Source organism: Mobula hypostoma, chromosome 27 (assembly GCF_963921235.1).
Source record: "Mobula hypostoma chromosome 27, sMobHyp1.1, whole genome shotgun sequence".
In the NCBI taxonomy this organism is placed as follows: domain Eukaryota; kingdom Metazoa; phylum Chordata; class Chondrichthyes; order Myliobatiformes; family Myliobatidae; genus Mobula; species Mobula hypostoma.
Window position 1 is genome coordinate 1,517,106 of NC_086123.1, and position 20,273 is coordinate 1,537,378.

General features: G+C 40.5%; 1 protein-coding gene across 3 annotated transcripts in view; it reads right to left on the minus strand.

The window, feature by feature from the left end:
• pxna (paxillin a) overlaps nt 1–17,847 on the minus strand; it is a 166,437-nt gene extending 148,590 nt beyond the window's left edge. The window contains exon 1 of one of the 3 annotated variants that reach the window (XM_063034458.1): nt 17,470–17,765. In XM_063034458.1, coding sequence (XP_062890528.1) covers nt 17,470–17,482 — 13 coding nt within the window. In that variant the 5' untranslated portion in view covers nt 17,483–17,765. Of the gene's footprint in view, nt 1–17,469 lie in introns of all 3 variants that reach the window. The other 2 variants (XM_063034457.1, XM_063034456.1) reach the window with 2 other exon arrangements.
• Between the last annotated feature and the right edge of the window lie 2,426 nt (nt 17,848–20,273).

The window sequence follows — 20,273 nt, forward strand, 5'->3', positions numbered from 1 at the left end:
CTGGTAGAACCTCCTTTAGCAGCAACTAGACAATGGGATGACCCGTTGGGGCACCCTTTGAGAGAAGGGTAGTGCAGTCTGATGTGACCAGAATGAACATTAAATTTTCCTGAATGCTATTGGTATCACTTTGCTTTGAAAACTGAAGTAGAAAACCTCAGTTTATTAAAGAAGAACAACACGTAGCAAAGCAAACATAGCTCCTCCTCGTTTAACGAAGAACACTTTTGATGGCATCATTTCTGGTTTATCTGCCACCCTTGTGCCTCTTGTTGTCATTCTGGAAACATGCAGTCCTTTCATCCCCCATCTCTTCATCTCTTCTGTTGTTTGTTGTTTGTCTCTGATCCTGGAAATGTGCATGCCTCTCCTCGTCTGTCTCTTCTTCTCTCATCTTTTTTTTTGTCCTGACTCTTTGATCCTGGAGTCATGCGGCCCTGGCCTCATCTGATTCTTGTTCTCTCTCTCTCCTTGCCGCTTCTCGACGACGTTTGGCGTCATCTCTTGACCATTATGTCCCCCTTCCCTCTCCACACAGCATAATTAGGCTGACCATTTTTTTTACCCTAATGCTGGATAGAAGATACGAAGCAGTAACACCAAAGGATGCTAATTATTCTTCATGATGTGGTTGGCGCTCTCCTAAATGGATGTGATAATAGTCACCATTGTCCTTTGACTGCAGCAAAGGGTTTTATGGGTGTCTCGAAGTATGTCATTACAATATGATTTAATTATCTCTTATTGATGGGTGGCAGTTAGGTCTGTCCCAATCCTGCACATGTTGATGGTGATGAGCAGAATGTGACCCCTCGAAACAGCGCTGCCCTGCCCTTTTGCTCCAGTAGGTGTCGCTGCTGAGGCTGGCCGTGTGCATGTGTTGGGCTGTCGCATCCCGATTTCCATGATGGTGGATCAGCTCTCGGGTTAAAAGGAAGCCTGTTGATTTTTGCGAATGAGCAATTTTATACAAATATATAACCCTGAACTTTGCCTGCATTCTGTAAGTTAGTGCATTTTAATTCAATTTAGCCAAAAAAAGTGCCGCTGTAATGCACCGTTTGCGCTAATTGGAGGTCACAAACAGACAGAGCATGAGAGTTTTATAGTATATAGATAACCACCACCAAACATTTCCACTAGCTGCTGATCAGACTTGCACAATGGCAAGGACTTTTAGATCATTCCTTCATTCAAAACTGTTTCAGTTTATCAATACTTGTGGGATATCTTGCATGAACAGCCCTCTTCAGGTCATGCCACAACATCTCACTTGGCCATTCTAAAACACAAATTTTCTTCTTTTTAAACCAATCTGTTGTTGATTTACTCTTGCATTTCAGATCATTGTCTTGTTGCATCATCTAACTTCTACTAAGCTTCAGGTGATGGACCACTACCCTGACATTCCCCTGTAAAATGTCTTGATACAATTTTAAATTCATTGTTCCCTCAACGATTGCAAGCTGTCCAGGCCCTAAAGTAGCAAAGCAGCCCCAAACCATGATGCTCCTTCCACGATACTTCACTGTTGGGATGAGGTTTTGATGTTGGTGTGCAGTGCCCTTTTTCCTCCAAACATAGTGGTGTATGTTTCTGCCAAAAAGTTTCACTTTTGGCTCGTCTGGCCAGAGAACATTATCCCAGAAGCATTGTGGAACATCCAGGCCCTCTTATGCAAACTTGAGACGTGCAGCAATATTTTATTTGGAGAGCAGTAGGCTTCTGCATGGCGTCCTTCCTTGAACACCATTCTTGTTCAGTGCTTTTCTTATAGTGGACACGTGAACAGGGACTTTAGCAAGTTTTACAGATTACTCAAGTCTTTTGCTGTTACCCTTGGGTTATTATTCACTACCTTCAGCATTGTACATTGTGCTTTTGGTGTGATCTTTGCAGGGCACCCACACCTAGGGAAAGTGTCAACAGTACTGAATTCCCTCCATTTGTAGACAATTTCTCTTACTGTGCAATGATGAATACTGGGGTCTTTAGAAATGCTTTTGTAGCCTTTTCCAGCTTTATGTATCTCTAGAATTCATCTTCTAAGGTCCCTTGAAAGTTGTTTTGATTGAGGCATGGAGGCATGGTGCACATAAACAGATCTTTCTGTGGGGATGGAACTGGACTCTCTGACGGTGCAGTCTGAAAAGAGGATGCTGTCCAAGTTGCATGCCATCTTGGACAATGTCTCCCATCCACTACATAATGTACTGTTGGACACAGGAGTACATTCAGCCAGAGACTCATTCCACCGAGATGCAACACAGAGCATCAAAGGAAGTCATTCCTGCCTGTGGCCATCAAACTTTACAACTCCTCCCTTGGAGGGTCAGACACCCTGAGCCAATAGGCTGGTCCTGGACTTAGTTCCTGGCATAATTTACATATTACTATTTAACTATTTATGGTGTTATTACTATTTATTATTAATGGTGCAACTGTAATGAAAACCAATTTCCCCCAGGATCAATAAAGTATGACTATGACTTCTTGAGAAGATCTGGCCCTTTCAGTAACCTGACTTTGTGTGTCTCTTTTTTTTTGTTTTACAGGGCAGGGCACCTCGACAACACACACCTCCAATCTCAGCTCATTGATTGACTCCAAATCACTTTTGTAGAAGGCATTACCCCAAAGGTTCACATAATTTTTTGAACCAAGACTGTGATTGTTTAAATGGTGTACTCAGTATTGACGAGAAGTAGTACAATTGTTTGTGTGTTATTAATTGAGGCAGATTGTGTTTGTCTATTATTGTGACTTAGATGAAGATTAGATGACATTTTATGAGTAATAAATGCAGAAAACCAGGTCATTGCAAAGGGTTCACAAACATATTCTTACAACTGTAGTAGCATTCATTCTCCCATCAATTCTGGCCAGATTTCCAGTCTCTGCTGCTGGAAAGCATCCCCATAGCTCCACCATACAGCAGGGAATATGTTATCTGGCAGATTTACACCACACATACCACTAAAAAAAAGCATTTCCTTACCCATAAAGATTTTGTAAAGCATCACTTAAAAGATACTGTAAAGAGTGTAGTCAGATAACACCAAAGTGGAATTTTGGCCTCAACACTTAGCGGTACATGTGGCGCAAATCTAATACTATGCATCAGCCAGGTAACATGAATGCAGCTAAATACAGCAAGATCCTTGATTTTTAAAAAAATCTGTCAGAAAGCTTCAATTGAGGAGGAAATTCATCCTTCAGCAGGACAAGGACCCAAAGCACACTGCCAGAGTAACCATGGAGTGGCTTGGAGCTAATGTCCTCGAGTGGCTCAGTCTGAGTACTGATCTCTGGCAAGACCCCAAGATTGCCATCCACCATCGCTTCCCAAGTAAACTGGCATAGCTGAGCAATTTTGCAAGGGCGGCGATCTTGTTCCATTACATTGTGCAAAGCTAATAGAGATTTATCCAAAAAGACTGTGATAGCTGTGGCTAGTGGTTCAACTACATACTGAGCAAGAGGGAATGAATATTTTTTAACTCCTGACATTTCAGTTTCTGAATTTTTAGTTTTTCATGGTTTACAATCTTCTTTGTATTTTGGACCCTACTGTGAAAAAGGAAAGTGAGATTCACAAATAAAAATTCTCAGTTAAATTGATCAAAATCCCTGGTTGTAATACTCACTTGTGTTAACAAAGGGGTGGGATGAATACTTTTTAAAGACACTGCATATTGGAAAGTTTGAGACTCATGCATCAACACGCAGTAATGACTAAGCTTACAGTAATTCCCCAATTACACTCTAGTTCTGGACATATCATAGAGTCCAGTGGTAGAGAACAACCTCCAGCAACACTTGTTAGAATATTTCTCACTGAATCCAACCCAGTTCACCCCAAGGCGAAGCAAACAATTGTTTCTGTGGAAAGGAGTGGCTACAAGTAAAATAGGCAAGCTTCAAGTAATTTAAATACTTCTGAATTAATATTTTTAAGTATTTGTTGTTTTTGGGCACTTTAGATTTTTTTAAAAAGAATTTTATGTTTTTAATTGGTTTTAAATGTTTTTGTTTATTTCCAAAGCCACAAATTCATATACATTCAATTGTTTGATAGTTTTCAATGCTACAGGCATGATATAATTAGTATCAAAGGTCCTGTTAGCATTTGAGGAGTGGAGGCTCTGTATACCTCAAGACTTCTCCAATTAGATTGGTGCCATGCATTTGAAAATGCATTCACAACAAACTTGAACCACATCCATACAACCTAAATTCCTCAATACCAAACACAGATAAACAATGTCATTTTTGCAATTGATGATAATTCTATTAGGTTTATAAATCAAATGTACTATTGACTAGATTCAACAAATAAAAACATAAGAAATAACAGTAGGCCATCTGGCCTGACGAGCCACTCAAAAAGATATCAAAGCCCTTTCTTTGATTTGAAGTTGCAAAAGTCAGAAGTTAAAAATTGACACAAATTTGACATGGGATTGGAATTCGAATTCTCTTTGGTGATTTCAAAACCCAATTTGTAGAATGCTCAGTTCATTGTATACACTATCATGTTGCAAACATATGGGAGGAGATACTGGGAAAACAAAATCTCCTGCCATTTATCTCAGGTCTTTTGGGAAAACAGAAGATATTTGAAGGCATTACCATCCTATACCCCTAGATTTGCCAAAAAAGACAGTGAGAGTCACACAGGAACTGGAGGAATATATCACTATTATTATTCAAACCAGTGCATTTTTGGCACAATACAATAACTTTTATCATTAATTAATTTATGGAACTGCTGAACAAAAGAGATTGGGACTAAGTATTTTGTACAGATTCAAAATGCTTCCCATTTGATCATGAAGAGATGGGTAAAACCAGAAGGAATGTGAACTAAATTAATCAGTGCAATTTTGGCCTTCTATATTAAATACCTATATTAATTACCTATCTTTATTACTGACACAGCAAACAAAGTTTCCAAAGTCTGTATTTCAACCCACTATTATTAAACACATACTCAAAGATGGCAGATAGCAGTCTTTTATTAGCAGAACTTAAATATCTTGACCCTTGGTGTAAAATTAAGAGAACTATGAACAGCAACATGAGGTAGCTTTTAAAGATTTAATAAGGACAGTTCTGTCTGGAGAAAGATAGATTTATGACCTAACAGCTTTGCGACACTCGAATTTATAAATAACTTTTGTCATAGAATTCCTAGATGTATAGACAATTCTGAACAGGAGACTGCAGATAATTTGATAACAAGCAGCCGTTAATCTCTTCACAACAATCAATAGCTGTTCTCAGCAAGTGGAAAGTGTCCAAATTACTTTCATTCAAAATGGAAATGGCAGAGCTTAATTTGCCCCTGGCAATGCCGCTCTGTATTAAACAGAAGTTGCTTAGAATCTAGTGGCTCCTTTTAAGTAACGATACATACTTAAATAGAAGACATAACACAGAAGAAATTGACATTAACTATTTCATTGATTTTAATTCCATAGTTTACAAGTTTGGAATAATTGAGTGTTGAGAGCCTAAATTAATTAAGGGTTTCTTGATTTTAACTACCATCAATAGGTTGGAAAAAGGATTTCCTCGGTTTGCAATGCTTAGGAATTTATATGCAATTAATTACAGGAAGGTTTCTAACAGCAACTGTACAGCCTTGTTTGTAGGCCATCAGATAATAATCTGTGGTGTAATTCACTGAGTATTTACAGACTGAAATTATAGTAAGTCTGTCCTGGGAGTTGTATTTTTTCAAACTGGAACAAGTAATCCCTAAACTGGATTTAACTGTTTGCAAATCCCAAATGGTTAAAATGCATTGAGCTATCAGAACATGAGATATACATTAAAATGCAGTTTTATATTATAAATTATAATACATAGCATAAATTAATTCCTACTGAATCCTCAATACAACACTTTTATAATGATCATGCTTAAAAACTCTATAGACAATATGAATCAGTATTTATTTTCAAACTTGAATTAAATTGGGTGCCCAAAGAAGTTAATGAAAGACTCTTATTTTGCCAAGAGCCACTGACTTTGGAAGGAGAAGCTCTTGTTTGACCAGGAATAGTTGGCACTAAAAGCTTTTATAAACTGGTGGTACTCTCTTTATTGTTCGATTTAACAGGTTAAGAAATTACTTCCAAAATTAAATTTAAAAATGTACGTAACTAGAAATTAAAATCAAATCCAATATTCATCAATATAGAGGTAAATCCTCTCACAGTTAGTACAGACAGATGATGCACAACTTCCCAGGAGAGAACAAGATTAACCACAACCCATTACATTCTGAAGTCTTCCGGACGTGCATCACATGCAGTTTACCAGCAGGGAAAATAAACTAACACCACAAATCTATCAGATTTGTCTCTCACTTGATACAATCCTCAGGTCAAGAACCAGTATCCATTCTGTTACATTTAGGTCAACCTTAGATTTAGCATGGAGATCCAACACTCGTCCTTTGACAGAATACTTACCTCCTTAAAAATCTAAACTGATATATTTTCATTTTCTTTCACTTCCATCAGGACTGCAGCAGATGTCATTAGAAACCATAATAAGATAACACTAATGGGTCAGAGGCCAAAATCGTGTCCCAGCATAAATACAGAGCAAGGTCATCCTAGTTAGTAGATATATTTTAATGTGTGATAACCACATCCTAATTCAAGGCACAATGTTCACAGCTAAATTCAAGGATTCTACAACCAGACACAAAGACCCAAAAGTATGTTTCCAACTATAACACCAATGATATTAATTAATTTTCAATGGAAATTCTAACAGTATTCATACAGCTATAGTACTGTGCAAAAGGCCTAGGCACATGTGAAAAAATTCTGTAAAGCAAAGATGCTTTCAAAAATAATGAAAAGGTTTCTAAATATCAAAAAATGTTACTATAAAGAACAGTAAAAAAAAACTAAATCAAATCAATATTTTGTGTGACTACTCTTTGCCTTTAAAACTTCACCAATTCACCCGGTATACTGTCATACAGTTTTATAAGAAAATCAGCTGGTTGTTCCAAGCACCTTGGAGAACTTGCCACAGTCTTTCTGCAGACTTCGGCTGTTTCACTTGCTTCTGTCTCTTCAGATAATCCCGTACAGCCTCGATGATGTTGAGATCAAGGCTCTATGGAGGCGATACCATTGTTGCAGAACTCTGTTCTTTTTTTTCCACTGAAGGTAGTCCTTTACGACCTTGGCCATATGTTTGGGGTCAATGTCCTGCTGCAGAATGAAATTAGGACCAAACAGATGCCCCCCCCTGACAGTATTGCGTGATGGATGAGAATCGGCTTGTACTTCTCAGTATTGAGGATTCCATTAATTCTGACCAGATCACCAACTCCATTTGGAGAAACGCAGCCCCAAACTTCCACGGAACCTTCACCATGATTCCCTGCTGGCTGCAGACACTCATCCATGTAGCGTTTTCCAGGTCATGTATGGACAAACTGCCTCCTGTTTGAGCCAAAATTTTCAAATTTTGACTTGTCAGTCTACAGCACTTACTGCCATTGCTCAACTTGGCTTTGTTTCCACTTCGGAGGAATGGCTGATGGCATCAACTCTTCCATGAAGACCACTTCTGACAAGATTTCTCCAGACTGTAGAGGAGTGTACTTGGGTTCCAGTGGTTTCTGTGAATTCAGAACTGACTGCAGTGCTGGACTTCTGATTTAGAAGGGACATCAGTTTGATGTATCTCCCGTCTACTGCACTGTTTCTGTGGCTGACCACTCTATTTCTGCTCCACAACCTTACCCGTTTCTCTGGCCTTCTTCAGAAGCGCTTGGAAAGCACATCTTGAAACTGCTACCTGCTGTGAAATTTCTGCTTGGGAGAGACTTTGTCGATGCAGAATGACCACTTTGTGTCTTATTGCTATGCTCACTCTTGTCATGGTGTAAGAATTTATGATTTGAAGGTTAAATTGTCACATCTGCCACACCCTCACCTTTTAGTCTAGTTATCCTTCGCCCAGTTTGATTCCTTCTATCAACATTTCCATTTTTATTAATCAGTTTAGCTCATAACTTACGTCAATGATCATTAGGACCTGTTTGTTATCTTTGTTTAATCATCCACTGGGCTATATACCTACAAAGTAATCAAATTTTTATTTGAAAAGTGGTCTAATACCCAATGTGTTACTTTCTTTAAGGAAATATAAACGTTTCTCTGTAGCATTTAACTTTTTAGAAAATGAATGTTTGGAAATCTAAAATTTCTCTTTTCTACTGTCACACTAATGCAGAGACAAAACATAAACATCTAAAATAAAATTTATATTAAAAAAATCTATGTGCCTAAGACTTTTGGATAGTACTGTATGATGAAAGTTTCTAAAAGGTTGTATTCAAAGAATTTCTCATTATATTTGTTACACATGAATAAATTTACCATACAAACAAATAAGAGTTCTGTTTTGTTCCTTTAACTGCTGAGTTAAATAAACATCTTCCCTGAAGGCTTACCTACAAATGAATTAATTTTCCTTTCTACCAACAAATCAAGTACTCTGTAGTAGAATCAAAAGTAAAAGCTGAAAAATTAAATCAACACAGACCAAGATACTTTCTTGCTAGTAGACTTGTCTGACCAATCCTTGAAATGTGATCCTTTGTGTGAAATTTGTGCAAATAATACCAGGAATACAACAAGTAGTTCTGACATGAGTGAAACAATAAAGGTTTATCTTACCCCAGTTACAAGGTACGTGAATAAGCATACTTTGAATTTTTTTTCTTCTTGTAAGAACCACAATTATCCCATTATTTTATATGCAGCTTTTTGAAAATATGATACATTGCTTAAAGAGGATGAGAAGCAATTGTGAACACTCATCCTGTTGATCCACAGAACCAATAGTGCTGGTGATTCTCAGCTCATGACTTGGGTTCCATCCTGACCTTTTGTCCATTTATGTGGGGGTTTGCAAGTTCTCCCTGTGACTAAACTGGTTTTCTCCAGGCACTCTCACTCTCAGAAGGCATCTTGGAAACAAGCAGGGTGGAAAGGGATGGAATTTCTGGCTGCTGGCATCTTCTGCCAAGTGCATTCCTGTATGCCTTCTCTTCCCCACCAACCCACTACACTCAGGGACTGGGTTGAGCTGGGAGTGTTGAGCTCACCAATCAGAGTTTGGCTGGTAACTGCTCTTACCAGGCCTGCCCACTTTCCTATCGCAGCTGTTTTACAATCCTCCCCCAAACAGTTTTCTTTTTCCATTTCTGACACAAACAACTTGGATTACGTACAGTTCTAAGAAATGAGTTCTGTCAAGGTGTAGGGAATGCAGGTGAGTATTTCGAAGTTCAAAGTAAATTTATTATGAAGGTACATAGACATGATAGAGGTGTACAAGATAATAAGAGGAATAGATAGAGTGGATAGCCAGTGCCTCTTCCCCAGGGCACTACTGCTCAATACAAGAGGACATGGCTCAAAGGTAAGGGGTGGGAAGTTCGAGGGGGATATTAGAGGAAGGTTTTTCACTCAGAGTGTGGTTGGTGCGTGGAATGCACGGCCTGAGTCAGTGGTGGAGGCGGATACACTGGTGAAATTTAACAGACTACTAGACAGGTATATGGAGGAATTTAAGATGGGGGTTATATGGGAGGCAGGGTTTAAGGGTCAGCACAACATTGTGGGCCAAAGGGCCTGTACTGTGCTGTACTATTCTATATTCTATGTAGTGATGACTTGCAGCAGACTGGAAAGCTTGAGCATGTAGATATTAAGAAAGAGGATGTGCTGGAGCTTTTGGAAAGCATCAAGTTGGTTAAGTCACCGTGACTGGATGAGATGTACCCCAGGCTACTGTGGGAGGCGAGGGGGGAGAATGCTGAGCCTCTGGTGATGATCTTTGAGTCACCAATGGGGACGGGAGAGGTGCCGGAGGATTGCAGGTTTGTGGATGTTGTTCCTTTATTCAAGAAAGGGAGTAGAGATAGCCATGGAAATTATTGACCAGTGAGTCTTACTTCAGTGGTTGGTAAGTTGATGGAGAAGATCCTGAAGGGCAGTATTTATGAACATTTGAAAAGGTATAATATGATTAGGAATAGTCAACATGGCTTTGTCAAGGGCAGGTCGTGCCTTGCGAGCCTGATTGAATTTTTTGAAGATGTGACTAAACACATTGATGAAGGAAGAGCAGTAGATGTAGTGTATATGGATTTCAGTATTTGATATGGTACCCCATGCAAGGCTTGTTGAGTAAGTAAGGAGGCATGGGATCCAAGGGGACATTGCTTTGTGGATCCAGAACTGGCTTGCCCATAGAAGGTAAAAAGTGGTTATAGACGGATCTTATTCTGCATGGAGATCGGTGACCAGTGGTGTGCCTCAGGGATCTGTTTTGGGACCCTTACTCTTCGTGATTTTTATAAATGACCTGGATGAGGAAGTGGAGGGATGGGTTAGTAAGTTAGCTGATGACACAAAGGTTGGGGGGTGTTGTGGATAGTGTGGAGGGCTCTCAGAGGTTACAGCGGGACATTGATAGGATGCAAAACTGGGCTGAGAAGTGGCAGATGGAGATCAACCCAGATAAATGTGAAGTGGTTCATTTTGGTAGGTCAAATATGATGGCAGAATATTGTATTAATGGTAAGACTCTCAGCAGTGTGGAGGATCAGAGGGATCTTGGGGTCCAAGTCCATAGGACGCTCAAAGCAGCTACATAGGTTGACTCTGTGGTTAAGAAGGCATACGATGTATTGGCCTTCATTAATCGTAGAATTGAATTTAGGAGCCGAGAGGTAATGTTGCAGCTATATAGGACCCTGGTCAGACCCCACTTGGAGTACTGTGCTCAGTTCTGATTGCCTCACTACAGGGAGGATGTGGAAGCCATAGAAAGGGTGCAGAGGAGATTTACAAAGATGTTGCCTGGATTGGGGATCATGCTTAATGAGAACAGGTTGAGTGAACTCCGCCTTTTCTCCTTGAAGCGACGGAGGATGAGAGGTGACCTGATATAGGTGTATAGGATGATGAGAGACATTGATCGTGTGGATAGTCAGAGGCTTTTTCCCAGGACTGAAATGGTTGCCACAAGAGGACACAGGTTTAAGGTGCTGGGGAGTAGGTACAGAGGAGATGTCAGGGGTAAGTTTTTTTACGCTGAGACTGGTGAGTGCGTGGAATGGGCTGCCAGCAACGGTGGTGGAGGTGGATATGATAGGGTCTCTTAAGAGACTTTTGGATAGGTACATGGAGTTGGAAAACAGAGGGCTATGGGTAAGCCTGGTAATTTCTAAGGTAGGGATTTGTTCGGCACAACTTTGTGGTCAAAGGGCCTGCATTGTGCTGTAGGTTTTCTATGTTTCTATAACGTATATCACCATATAGAACTTTGAGATTTGTTTTCTTGTGGGCATACTTAATAAATCCACAGAATAATAGCCATAATAGAATCAACGAAAGGCTGTGCCTTCCCTTAAGAGTGGCCACGTATCAGCTATGTACAGAGGCCTGAAGGGACATCTAATTTTTGGGACATAGCATAGTTTAAAAAAAACTGTCTCACCAGTACTAAGTCAGGACAGAAAAAATGGTAATTGACAAAAATATCGAAAGCAATCAGCAGCTCAAAAAGTGCTCTGACAAAAGATGCCACTGAAGGTTAAGGAAAATAGGTCAGTCAAAGAGATCTATTCCTAACACAACATTTTTCCATCTATGTCCTGCCCAGTTGTCATCATGGATCTTATAATTTAGGTGACTGTTAACTGGGGATTAAATTTCAATAAATTAACCTTTATCTCATTTTATCCACAGTAAACAAACAGGTATTCCAATCTGGAACATTTGAATTATCTTTTCTACTTCATTTTCACACCCTTCCATCTTTATGATTGCAGATCAATTTTATCCTGCCGAAGTAAGAGGGAATAAGGCAGCCAACAAAAGCCCAATTGGTAATTTCCATAAAACAAATAACCTAAAATATTTAGAAACAAAACCCTCTCCCAAAGCCTTTCAATTTAATATGGGTTGTTTTATTTTGGTACACTCTTAAAATAATTTTCAACTGTATTTTCCAACTACTTAGCTTCCATCTCATCTTAACTGGGAAGTCGCCTTGCATTTTTATATAAATATTCCTTCACCACCACTAGACCAAACAGGGCACAGGGCACTCTATTAAATCAACAAAGAACTGCTCATATTTACTAGGTTCCTGTGCAGAATCCATGGCCATGATTCAAAGAGCTGACCGTAAACATTAACGAGAAACGTGCCTTCCAATCTGCAAGTAGAGAGTAGTTCCTAAGTGCAATGGCAAGGGAACGCACTTTTTTTTATATATAAAGAGTGCAGAAGGCTGTCACTGCAAATGTTTCTGCTATAAACAGAAGGGTATCTGCTGCACCCAGAAATCAATCTTCAGACCACGAGATTTTGATTCTGTTCGTCACACTAAAGTTACAAAAATAGATTGGTGAGAGAATATCATCCTGCACATTCTGCACTGAAGTTATTAGCTCACTCATCGAGTGAGTTGAATCCTCAATTCAACAGTAATAATTCAAAACTGGAGGAATGTTCATTGAGAGTTTGATGTATTCTACCGAACATCCAATCCTTCCCATATCAGTGATTTATCCTTCACTCCTCCTGTGTTGGATTTATCCCACAACCTCTAATACTACTCACTTAGTCCTTCATGAATTCTAAATTAGTTGGTTAGATATTGTTTGCCTTTTCTGCTTGTATTCTCAGTTCTTAAAGTATCATGTTTCACTTTGAAGTGTGTTTAGTTTACACTTTGTATTGAAATAGGTCCTGCTTTTCTTATTTTTGACAAGAATTTTTGTAAGGGGATTAATTTTGGTCCTGAAACTGTCACCCCTTATACTGTGGCTGTTTACTCTGTGGATGCTGTCCTGATGATGGGTCTTGGCCCAAATCATTTTATTCCTCTCCATCTGCTTGACCTGTTGAGTTCCTCCAACATTTTGTGTTTGTTAATCCATATTTCCACTATCTGCAGAATGGCTTGTGTTTATCTACCTTAGTTTTGGTTTCACATTGACATCAATAGTTAGAATTGTAGTATAGTATTATAGGGAAAATAATTCAAAGTATTCTAGGAAGAACGTTTCTAGCTCAGTGTGATCACATGCCAAAATCCAGAGTGGTCAAGGTAAGGATTGTCAGAGAAGTATAGAATTACAGCACTACTGTCCAGATCCTAAAATGCATGTGAATGAGCAGAAGGTTTCAGCGAGACTGTTGATCACTTGAAGAAAACACTGTCACATATTTGACGTGTCAAATAGCATATCCTATGTTTCTCTACTGTACCTAACAGTTCCTTGTACTATCCCTTTCCTAGAACAAGATTACAGCAGAGAAGGCAATTGAGGAACTGAGACTACGCAGCCTTCTGGAGTAGAGTATTCCACAGATTCACCATCCTCTGTGTGAAGAAATCTCTCGTCCAATTCTACATGACTTAGCCTTTATTCTGAGATTTATGAACATAGGAATTCAAGACTTCTCAGCTAGGTGCAACATCCTCTCGCCATCAAGCTATAAGGATTTAGTGATTTTCAATGACATCTCCTCTCATTCTTCTAACCCCTGGATAACATAGACCAAGTCCAGTCAATCATTTCTTAAACAACTATCCATTCTTGTAAACAATCTAGTGAATCTTGATGCACTCCTTCTATGGAAGGTACTGTATATTCTTTTTTAGGACATCAATATGCACATAATATTAAAAGTGAGATCTCACCAAGGCTGTGTATGTTTACCTACAAGCAAAATGACATGTTTACTTCTGTATTGAAATCACCTTCTATTAAATGACAACATACTATTTGCCTGAACATCTGTACCAACAGCAAAACTCAAACTCCTGCCATTTAAAAAATATTCTGCTTTTCTGTTAATTGCAGTAATTGGATAATTTTACATTTTACCATATTACATTCCAACTGCCTTTGTAGAAACACCAATTCTCAATCGATGTTGTCATTTTACATACACCTCCATCATGGGCTCTCACCCTGATGATAAACCTCCTGAGCGGAACTTCATCAAAAGCCATGTGAAAATTGAAATACAGTTCCTCCTTATCCACACCAATTCCAGTAGATTAATCAAACATGATATTCCTTTTATAAATTCTTGCTGATTCTGCTTAATCGTATCATTTTGTTCTTTCCCCAAAGGATTGTCTTTCTCCATCGTTCATGATGGATTTCAGCATTTTCTTACTACTTATGATCAGCTAACTGTACTGTGATTTCCTATTTTCTCCTGCCCATTTTAAATATTGGTCATATCCTATTTTCCAATCCAGAAGAATTGCAAAATATAAAATTTTAGAATATAACTGAGCTTTCGCTATATCCGATGACCATTTCTTTCAAAACTCTGGGATGTAAATCATTAGCCTCTTAGGATTTATCAGCTTTTAGTCTTATCCACTTCACTCATACCTTTTTATAACTAATAACTAATTGTTTCCTGCAGTACCATACTCTCAGTAGACTCTTGATTCCCTAGTACTTCTGACAATTTTTTTTCTGTCCTCTTCCATGAAGAAAAGTATAATCTATGTCACTAAAACAGATTATCTGATTACAGAGTCAATGAGCAACAATTTGTTTTTTTTTGGTCTTTTGCAAGAGTGACATACTTTCATGGTGTGACATTGACTGCAAATTATTTTAGTGCCCAAAGGAAATATATAATTGGCCTGGTCCAGTGTTGGGCTGTTCTAAAAATAAGCAAAACCTTTTATATAAAAACAGTACCAATTTTGTTCTTGATAAAACAAGAGTATTTCCAATAATATTTGAACTAAGTTGTAAATATTGTTGGTAAAGCCGCAATCAAAACCTGCCCAATGCAACTCCAAAGGGATAGGATAGGACAACAGAGAAGAACTAAAATTCAAATTCAGATTTGTGATCTGAACATTACTTCTTTTTGGGTGGAAATTATGAAGTCAACAAATATTAGGCAGAGGAAGCATTTCTTTTTGAACAAATCTACAACTGAAATTCGAAAATATTTAACAAATTTTTGTTGAATTGATCCCTAGGGATGGGCAAGGTAACATAACAGTTTTCCAAACTCTAAATTTCCATTCAGTCTCTCTTTTTAGTACATTGTGGATCCCACCAACTAATGCACCAAACATGCAGAGACATTAGAGAACTCAAATATGCAGCTATTTATCTGTACAGCTTGCCATACATTCTGAAAAATGCTAAATACAACTATGAACATTTTAACAGTACAAAGTTCAGTTGATGTTGTGCTGAACAGATCAATAGTTAATAAGTACATTTTTATTAATGATATATTGCAAAATCACAAAAAGGGCACAGCATGGAAGGAGGCTATTCAGCCTATCACACTGATGCCAGCACCCTGCAAAAGCAAACCAACTAGTTCCACTCCACTGGCCTTTCCCTAAAGTTCTGCACTGCTACCCTCCCCCACCCTTTTCAAGAACTAAGCCAGATCTCTTCAACACAATGATTCAACCTTCTTCCACCATTAGCACTGGGAAAACACCTCAGATCTATCTAATTACTATATAAAAAGTCAGTGAAGAGAGAGATTTGAGTGTTATTGCCACATATACACTGAAACATACGGCAAAATGTGCTATTTGCCCAACACAGTCTGAGAATGTGTTGCGGGCAGTCCTCAAGGGTTGCAATGCTTCCGGCACCAACATAAAATGCCCGCAACTTACTAACCCAAACCTCGTCCTTGGAATGTGGAAGGATACAGGAGGACCTGGAGGAAACCCATGCAGTCACAGGGAGAACGTACAAAGTCCTTACAGACAGCAGTGGGAAATGAATTCCAATCACTGGTGCTGTAAAGCTTTACATTACCATGCTGCACCTTTTGGTTATTTTGCTATCACTCCAAGTCCACTGGCTCTCAGCTCTACCTCCAGTGGGAATAATCTCTATCAATTACCCTTCATCATCTTAAATATCTTCATCAGATTCCCCTCAACCTTGTTTCAAGTAGAGCAAGACTACCTTGTCTGTCTATACAACCAATTCAAGTCTGCCAAGTCGATTAATCATTTGACTGTTTTATTCACTTTAAGATTCTTTTCAAACTCAATGTGTCTCAATAACTCTATCTTGAGGTTACACTGTATTACATTTTGGTTTCCTCCTGGGCCGTACTCTAAACTGAAATTATCTGTTCTTATCTGTAAAAGATCTCCTTCCTGAAAGCAAAAGGAATGAGTAGTATGGGACAGAAATATATTTGATGCCTGGAGATATGAGTAATAATCGCCATGGCAGGTTACACCGACTACACATTAAACAAATGTGCTGTACACCCTGACACCAACAACATATATTCCAAAACAAATACTGGCTTGTAACATGGAGAGTCATACACATTATGGAAATAAACTATCTGTGGAAATGCAGACACCAAAGGAATCTGCCCACGCCTGTGAAAAAATTAGATTATGGAAAATTTACGCCAGGGGCTATGGATTCTGGTTATCTTTTAAAACGGGTCAGTTTTGCAATGCTTCATTTCTCCTGTGAAATATTAAATTCACACACAATCAAACGATTATCTCCCAGGATTATAAATCAAATGAATCGTTTCTAGTAACCCACAAATATCAAATTCCTACTGGTCAATCTTTATTCCTTCTGATTTGCACTCCCAGCAGCTACGAAATCAACCCACTCGTCTCCTAGACAGCTATTTAGATCGTTATTCTAGTCGGCAAGTAATCAAATCATGACTCTCCCGTAAGGCAGTTAACAACAAATCACACTGCTAATCCCCACAACCCCACAGGACCGTCAACTTTAACGCGAGCTCTCACAACTTGCAAGAGCGACCGAGAATGTTGCCCTTCCTCACGGAGATCTCCACTCCCTGGTAGTCCCAGGTCGCCCCACTGATCCAGATCCTCAAAGGGATAATCTCTCCCCCCACCCAGCCCCCGACGTGAACATAAGATTTAATCGGATCACCAGAACCCGCCCCGGGCTGATGTTCTGCAGACAGGGAAAGTTTGTTGCCCAGAGTTCGGGTCCCTTGCGATCAAACAACGCTTTCAGCCCTGGGGGCTCCAAACAAACAGGAAAACTTTTCAAGATCCTTCAAACAAACTTCCAGCGGCGCTGCCCCGGGACGAGGAACGGGGGGAGGGGGTGAGGGCGGCTAAACCCGCTGAGGGAGCTCGGCCGTCGCCGTCGCCCGCAGCCGCTCACCGGCCTGCCTTGTTCGTTCGCCCGCCGGGCCGGGCAATGGCCTGCCAGGTACTAGTAACCAGGACTACCTCCGCGGCCTGCCTGGCAACTGGTGCTGGGTGCGGTTGCCGGGGCTCGAGGGGATACCCGGCTTCCCCCCCCCCCACCCCCGGCCCCCGGTTGACCTGGGTCCCAGCCCGCCCAATCTCACCCTCCGCGTCAGCATCCCTTACCCAGGTCGTCCATGTTCCGACGGCGAGTGGCCGAGCCCGGCAGGACCCAGCTGCTGAGGCCGGCGCGGACGCTCTCCGACAGGCAGCGATCGAGTGAGGCGGCCCCGCGCTCGTCTGGCGAGGAGGAGGAAAGGGGTGGGGGCGCGCGGGGAGGTGGGACTCCCAGTCACGCGCGGGCACGGGGCGGAACGGGGCGGGGAGCGCGCGCCCACAGCCGGAGGGACGGGGCGGGCAGCTGCCAATGTGCCCGCCGCATTTCTCCTGGGCACCGCGTCAGGTGGCTCCGACAGCTCAGGCATGAAGCGTGCCACCACCTATTATTTCCCGCAGGGATCACGCCCACTCTTCACCTCCTTCATTAACCAGGCGCTTTACAGGCAGAGTCATCGAGAGACGGCGTGGAAACAACCCCTTGGCCCATCATTCTGTCCTCACCACCAATCACTAATCCCACATTTATCCCATGTTAAACTTTCTGTTCAACTCCTCCCAGATCCTACCGCTCTCCAACGCAATGGGGACAATCTACAGTGGCAATTCATCTGTACGTCTCTGGGATGTGGAAGGAGACTGGTACACCCACAACACTGGGAGAAAGTGCAAACTCCACACAATTTACTCCAAACACCCCTCAACATGACCATCACACCCACAACTCACCATGGGATTCAAATCCACGAATGAAAAGGGCACCATGTCCACCTTACACCATGGACGTTATATCTGTCATTCACTACACACATCACCATGAGAAATGGACCCATGTCTACCTTGCATCAGATTATCACATCTGCTGTTCACTGTGGCCACCACATCAAACCCTCATCATCAACATTCAGCAAGGGCATCTGATAAGGCCCAAGGCCCGAGGGTGGAAAACAAACTCCATTACTCCATCGAAGCATCGAAGCCCAGTGTTCAGCACTGTCTGCCTGTATTTCTTCTGCGTCCCTCTCTTCTCACTACTACCATCGGATGGGATGTGCTGTGCAAGAGTCTTGGATCCTACGCCACAGTATTCAGTAGCAGTTACTGCATTGCAGCCGTTGGCCACCTGGACTGGCTTTACTCGCTGAACTGACTCCACAGCTGTATTCTCAGTTTCAGGGCTCTGCAGCTCATGTTCTAAGTATTATTTGTTTACTTTTTTGCTATGTGCACCATTTGTCCTTTTTGCACATTGGATGTTTGTCAGTCTTTGTTATGTGTGTCTTTTCATGGATTCTATTGTGTTTCTTTGTTTTGTGCATGCCTGCAGGAAGATTAATCTCAAGATTTATATGATAAACATACTTCAATAAGAAATTTGAACTTTCAACTTTGAAATTATTGTTCATTGACCTGGCACTTATTGCCAACTATTTATATACACTCTTCACCTTGCACATCTTATCGGATGAGTTCCACCTTCCAGTCCCAGGTGGAACTCAACACTTTGGCAGACTGCAAGACGATGGAGGAAGAGATAGGGTCCTACTTTGCATCCTGAGCCACAGCCTCCTCAGTGCTCCTCCTGGTCTCCAATCTCTTCCTCTGCGGATGTCCGGAGCTCTATTGACAAGCCTAGGGCACGGGAGGTTAGCATGGCAAACAGCAGGAGAAGACTACAAACACAGTGAGTGCAGACTGGACAGAGCCCTCCCTTAGTCCAGATGTGCCCTGTAGACCATGTGTTACGTATCATAAATCCATCTCCTTAGGATCTTGTTCCTTCTGCCAGTAAAAACAGCTTTTCTTTATTTACTCTATCAAAACAACTTTGTTATTAAGAGCCCTTTCATTAATTTCCCCATAATATTGCTCTAAATTGGTTGTTTCTGCTGGCTAAAGGCAGAGCATCTCAAATAAACCCTCTTCATATGCTCTTTAAAGCTTAATATCCAAAAATTATCTTGAAAGCTCAGATAGGTTTTTAATTATAGTACTGATAATAAAGTGAATTGCGAATAACAAGACTGGAATTTAACAAAGTGGCTCAAGTAGAGAAAAATGCTTGATGATCCAAATCACCTGTTGCAATATATTAACATTTATATGAATCCTTGAACTAGAACAGGAGAAGAGGGCAACACTGTTAGCTTCATGCCGGGGGGTAGATAAAAAGCATACCACTTGCTGTAGTTAACTAGGCTGCACAATTTGCTACAGTGTTGTTCTTCCTCCAGGTACCAATCTGAGGAACACTGTGCACATCAGTAAGCATTCTCCGCAGTCCCCATATCTTTCTTCGCTCGAATGCTGGTTCCTTGAATATCAATTTCTCCTCTGCATACTTTCTCCCTGATTTTCAAAACTCTTCATTAACCTGGTGACTTATCCGGTAAATTGTAAACACAAGAGATTCTGCAGATGCTGGAAATCTCAAGCTTTGAAGTAAGTTGGTCAATGTCGTTGCAGAGAAACAGGTAATTTGCTCATCAAGCTTTTCCTGCTGCACGAAACACCTCGTCAATTGTACACAAATGGGGTGGTTGATTTGCACCGAACAAAATCCTAGATGCATCAGAGACATTAATGTAGCCAATTCATATTGGTGATGTGGACCAATATACCGGAGAACTCCTGTCATTCATGAAAAAAATTGCCTTTAGACCTTTCTCATCAAAGTCAGACTCAGAATCACTCGGGTTTATTATCACTGACATATGTTGGGAAATTTGTTGTATTTGCAGTACAGTGCAATACAGAAAATATAGTATAAATTGCAATAAACAATATATATACATATATAGAATGAACAAGGAGAGGAAAAGTAGGTATTGTTAGTAAATTCATGGACAGTTCAGAACTATGATGGCAAAGGG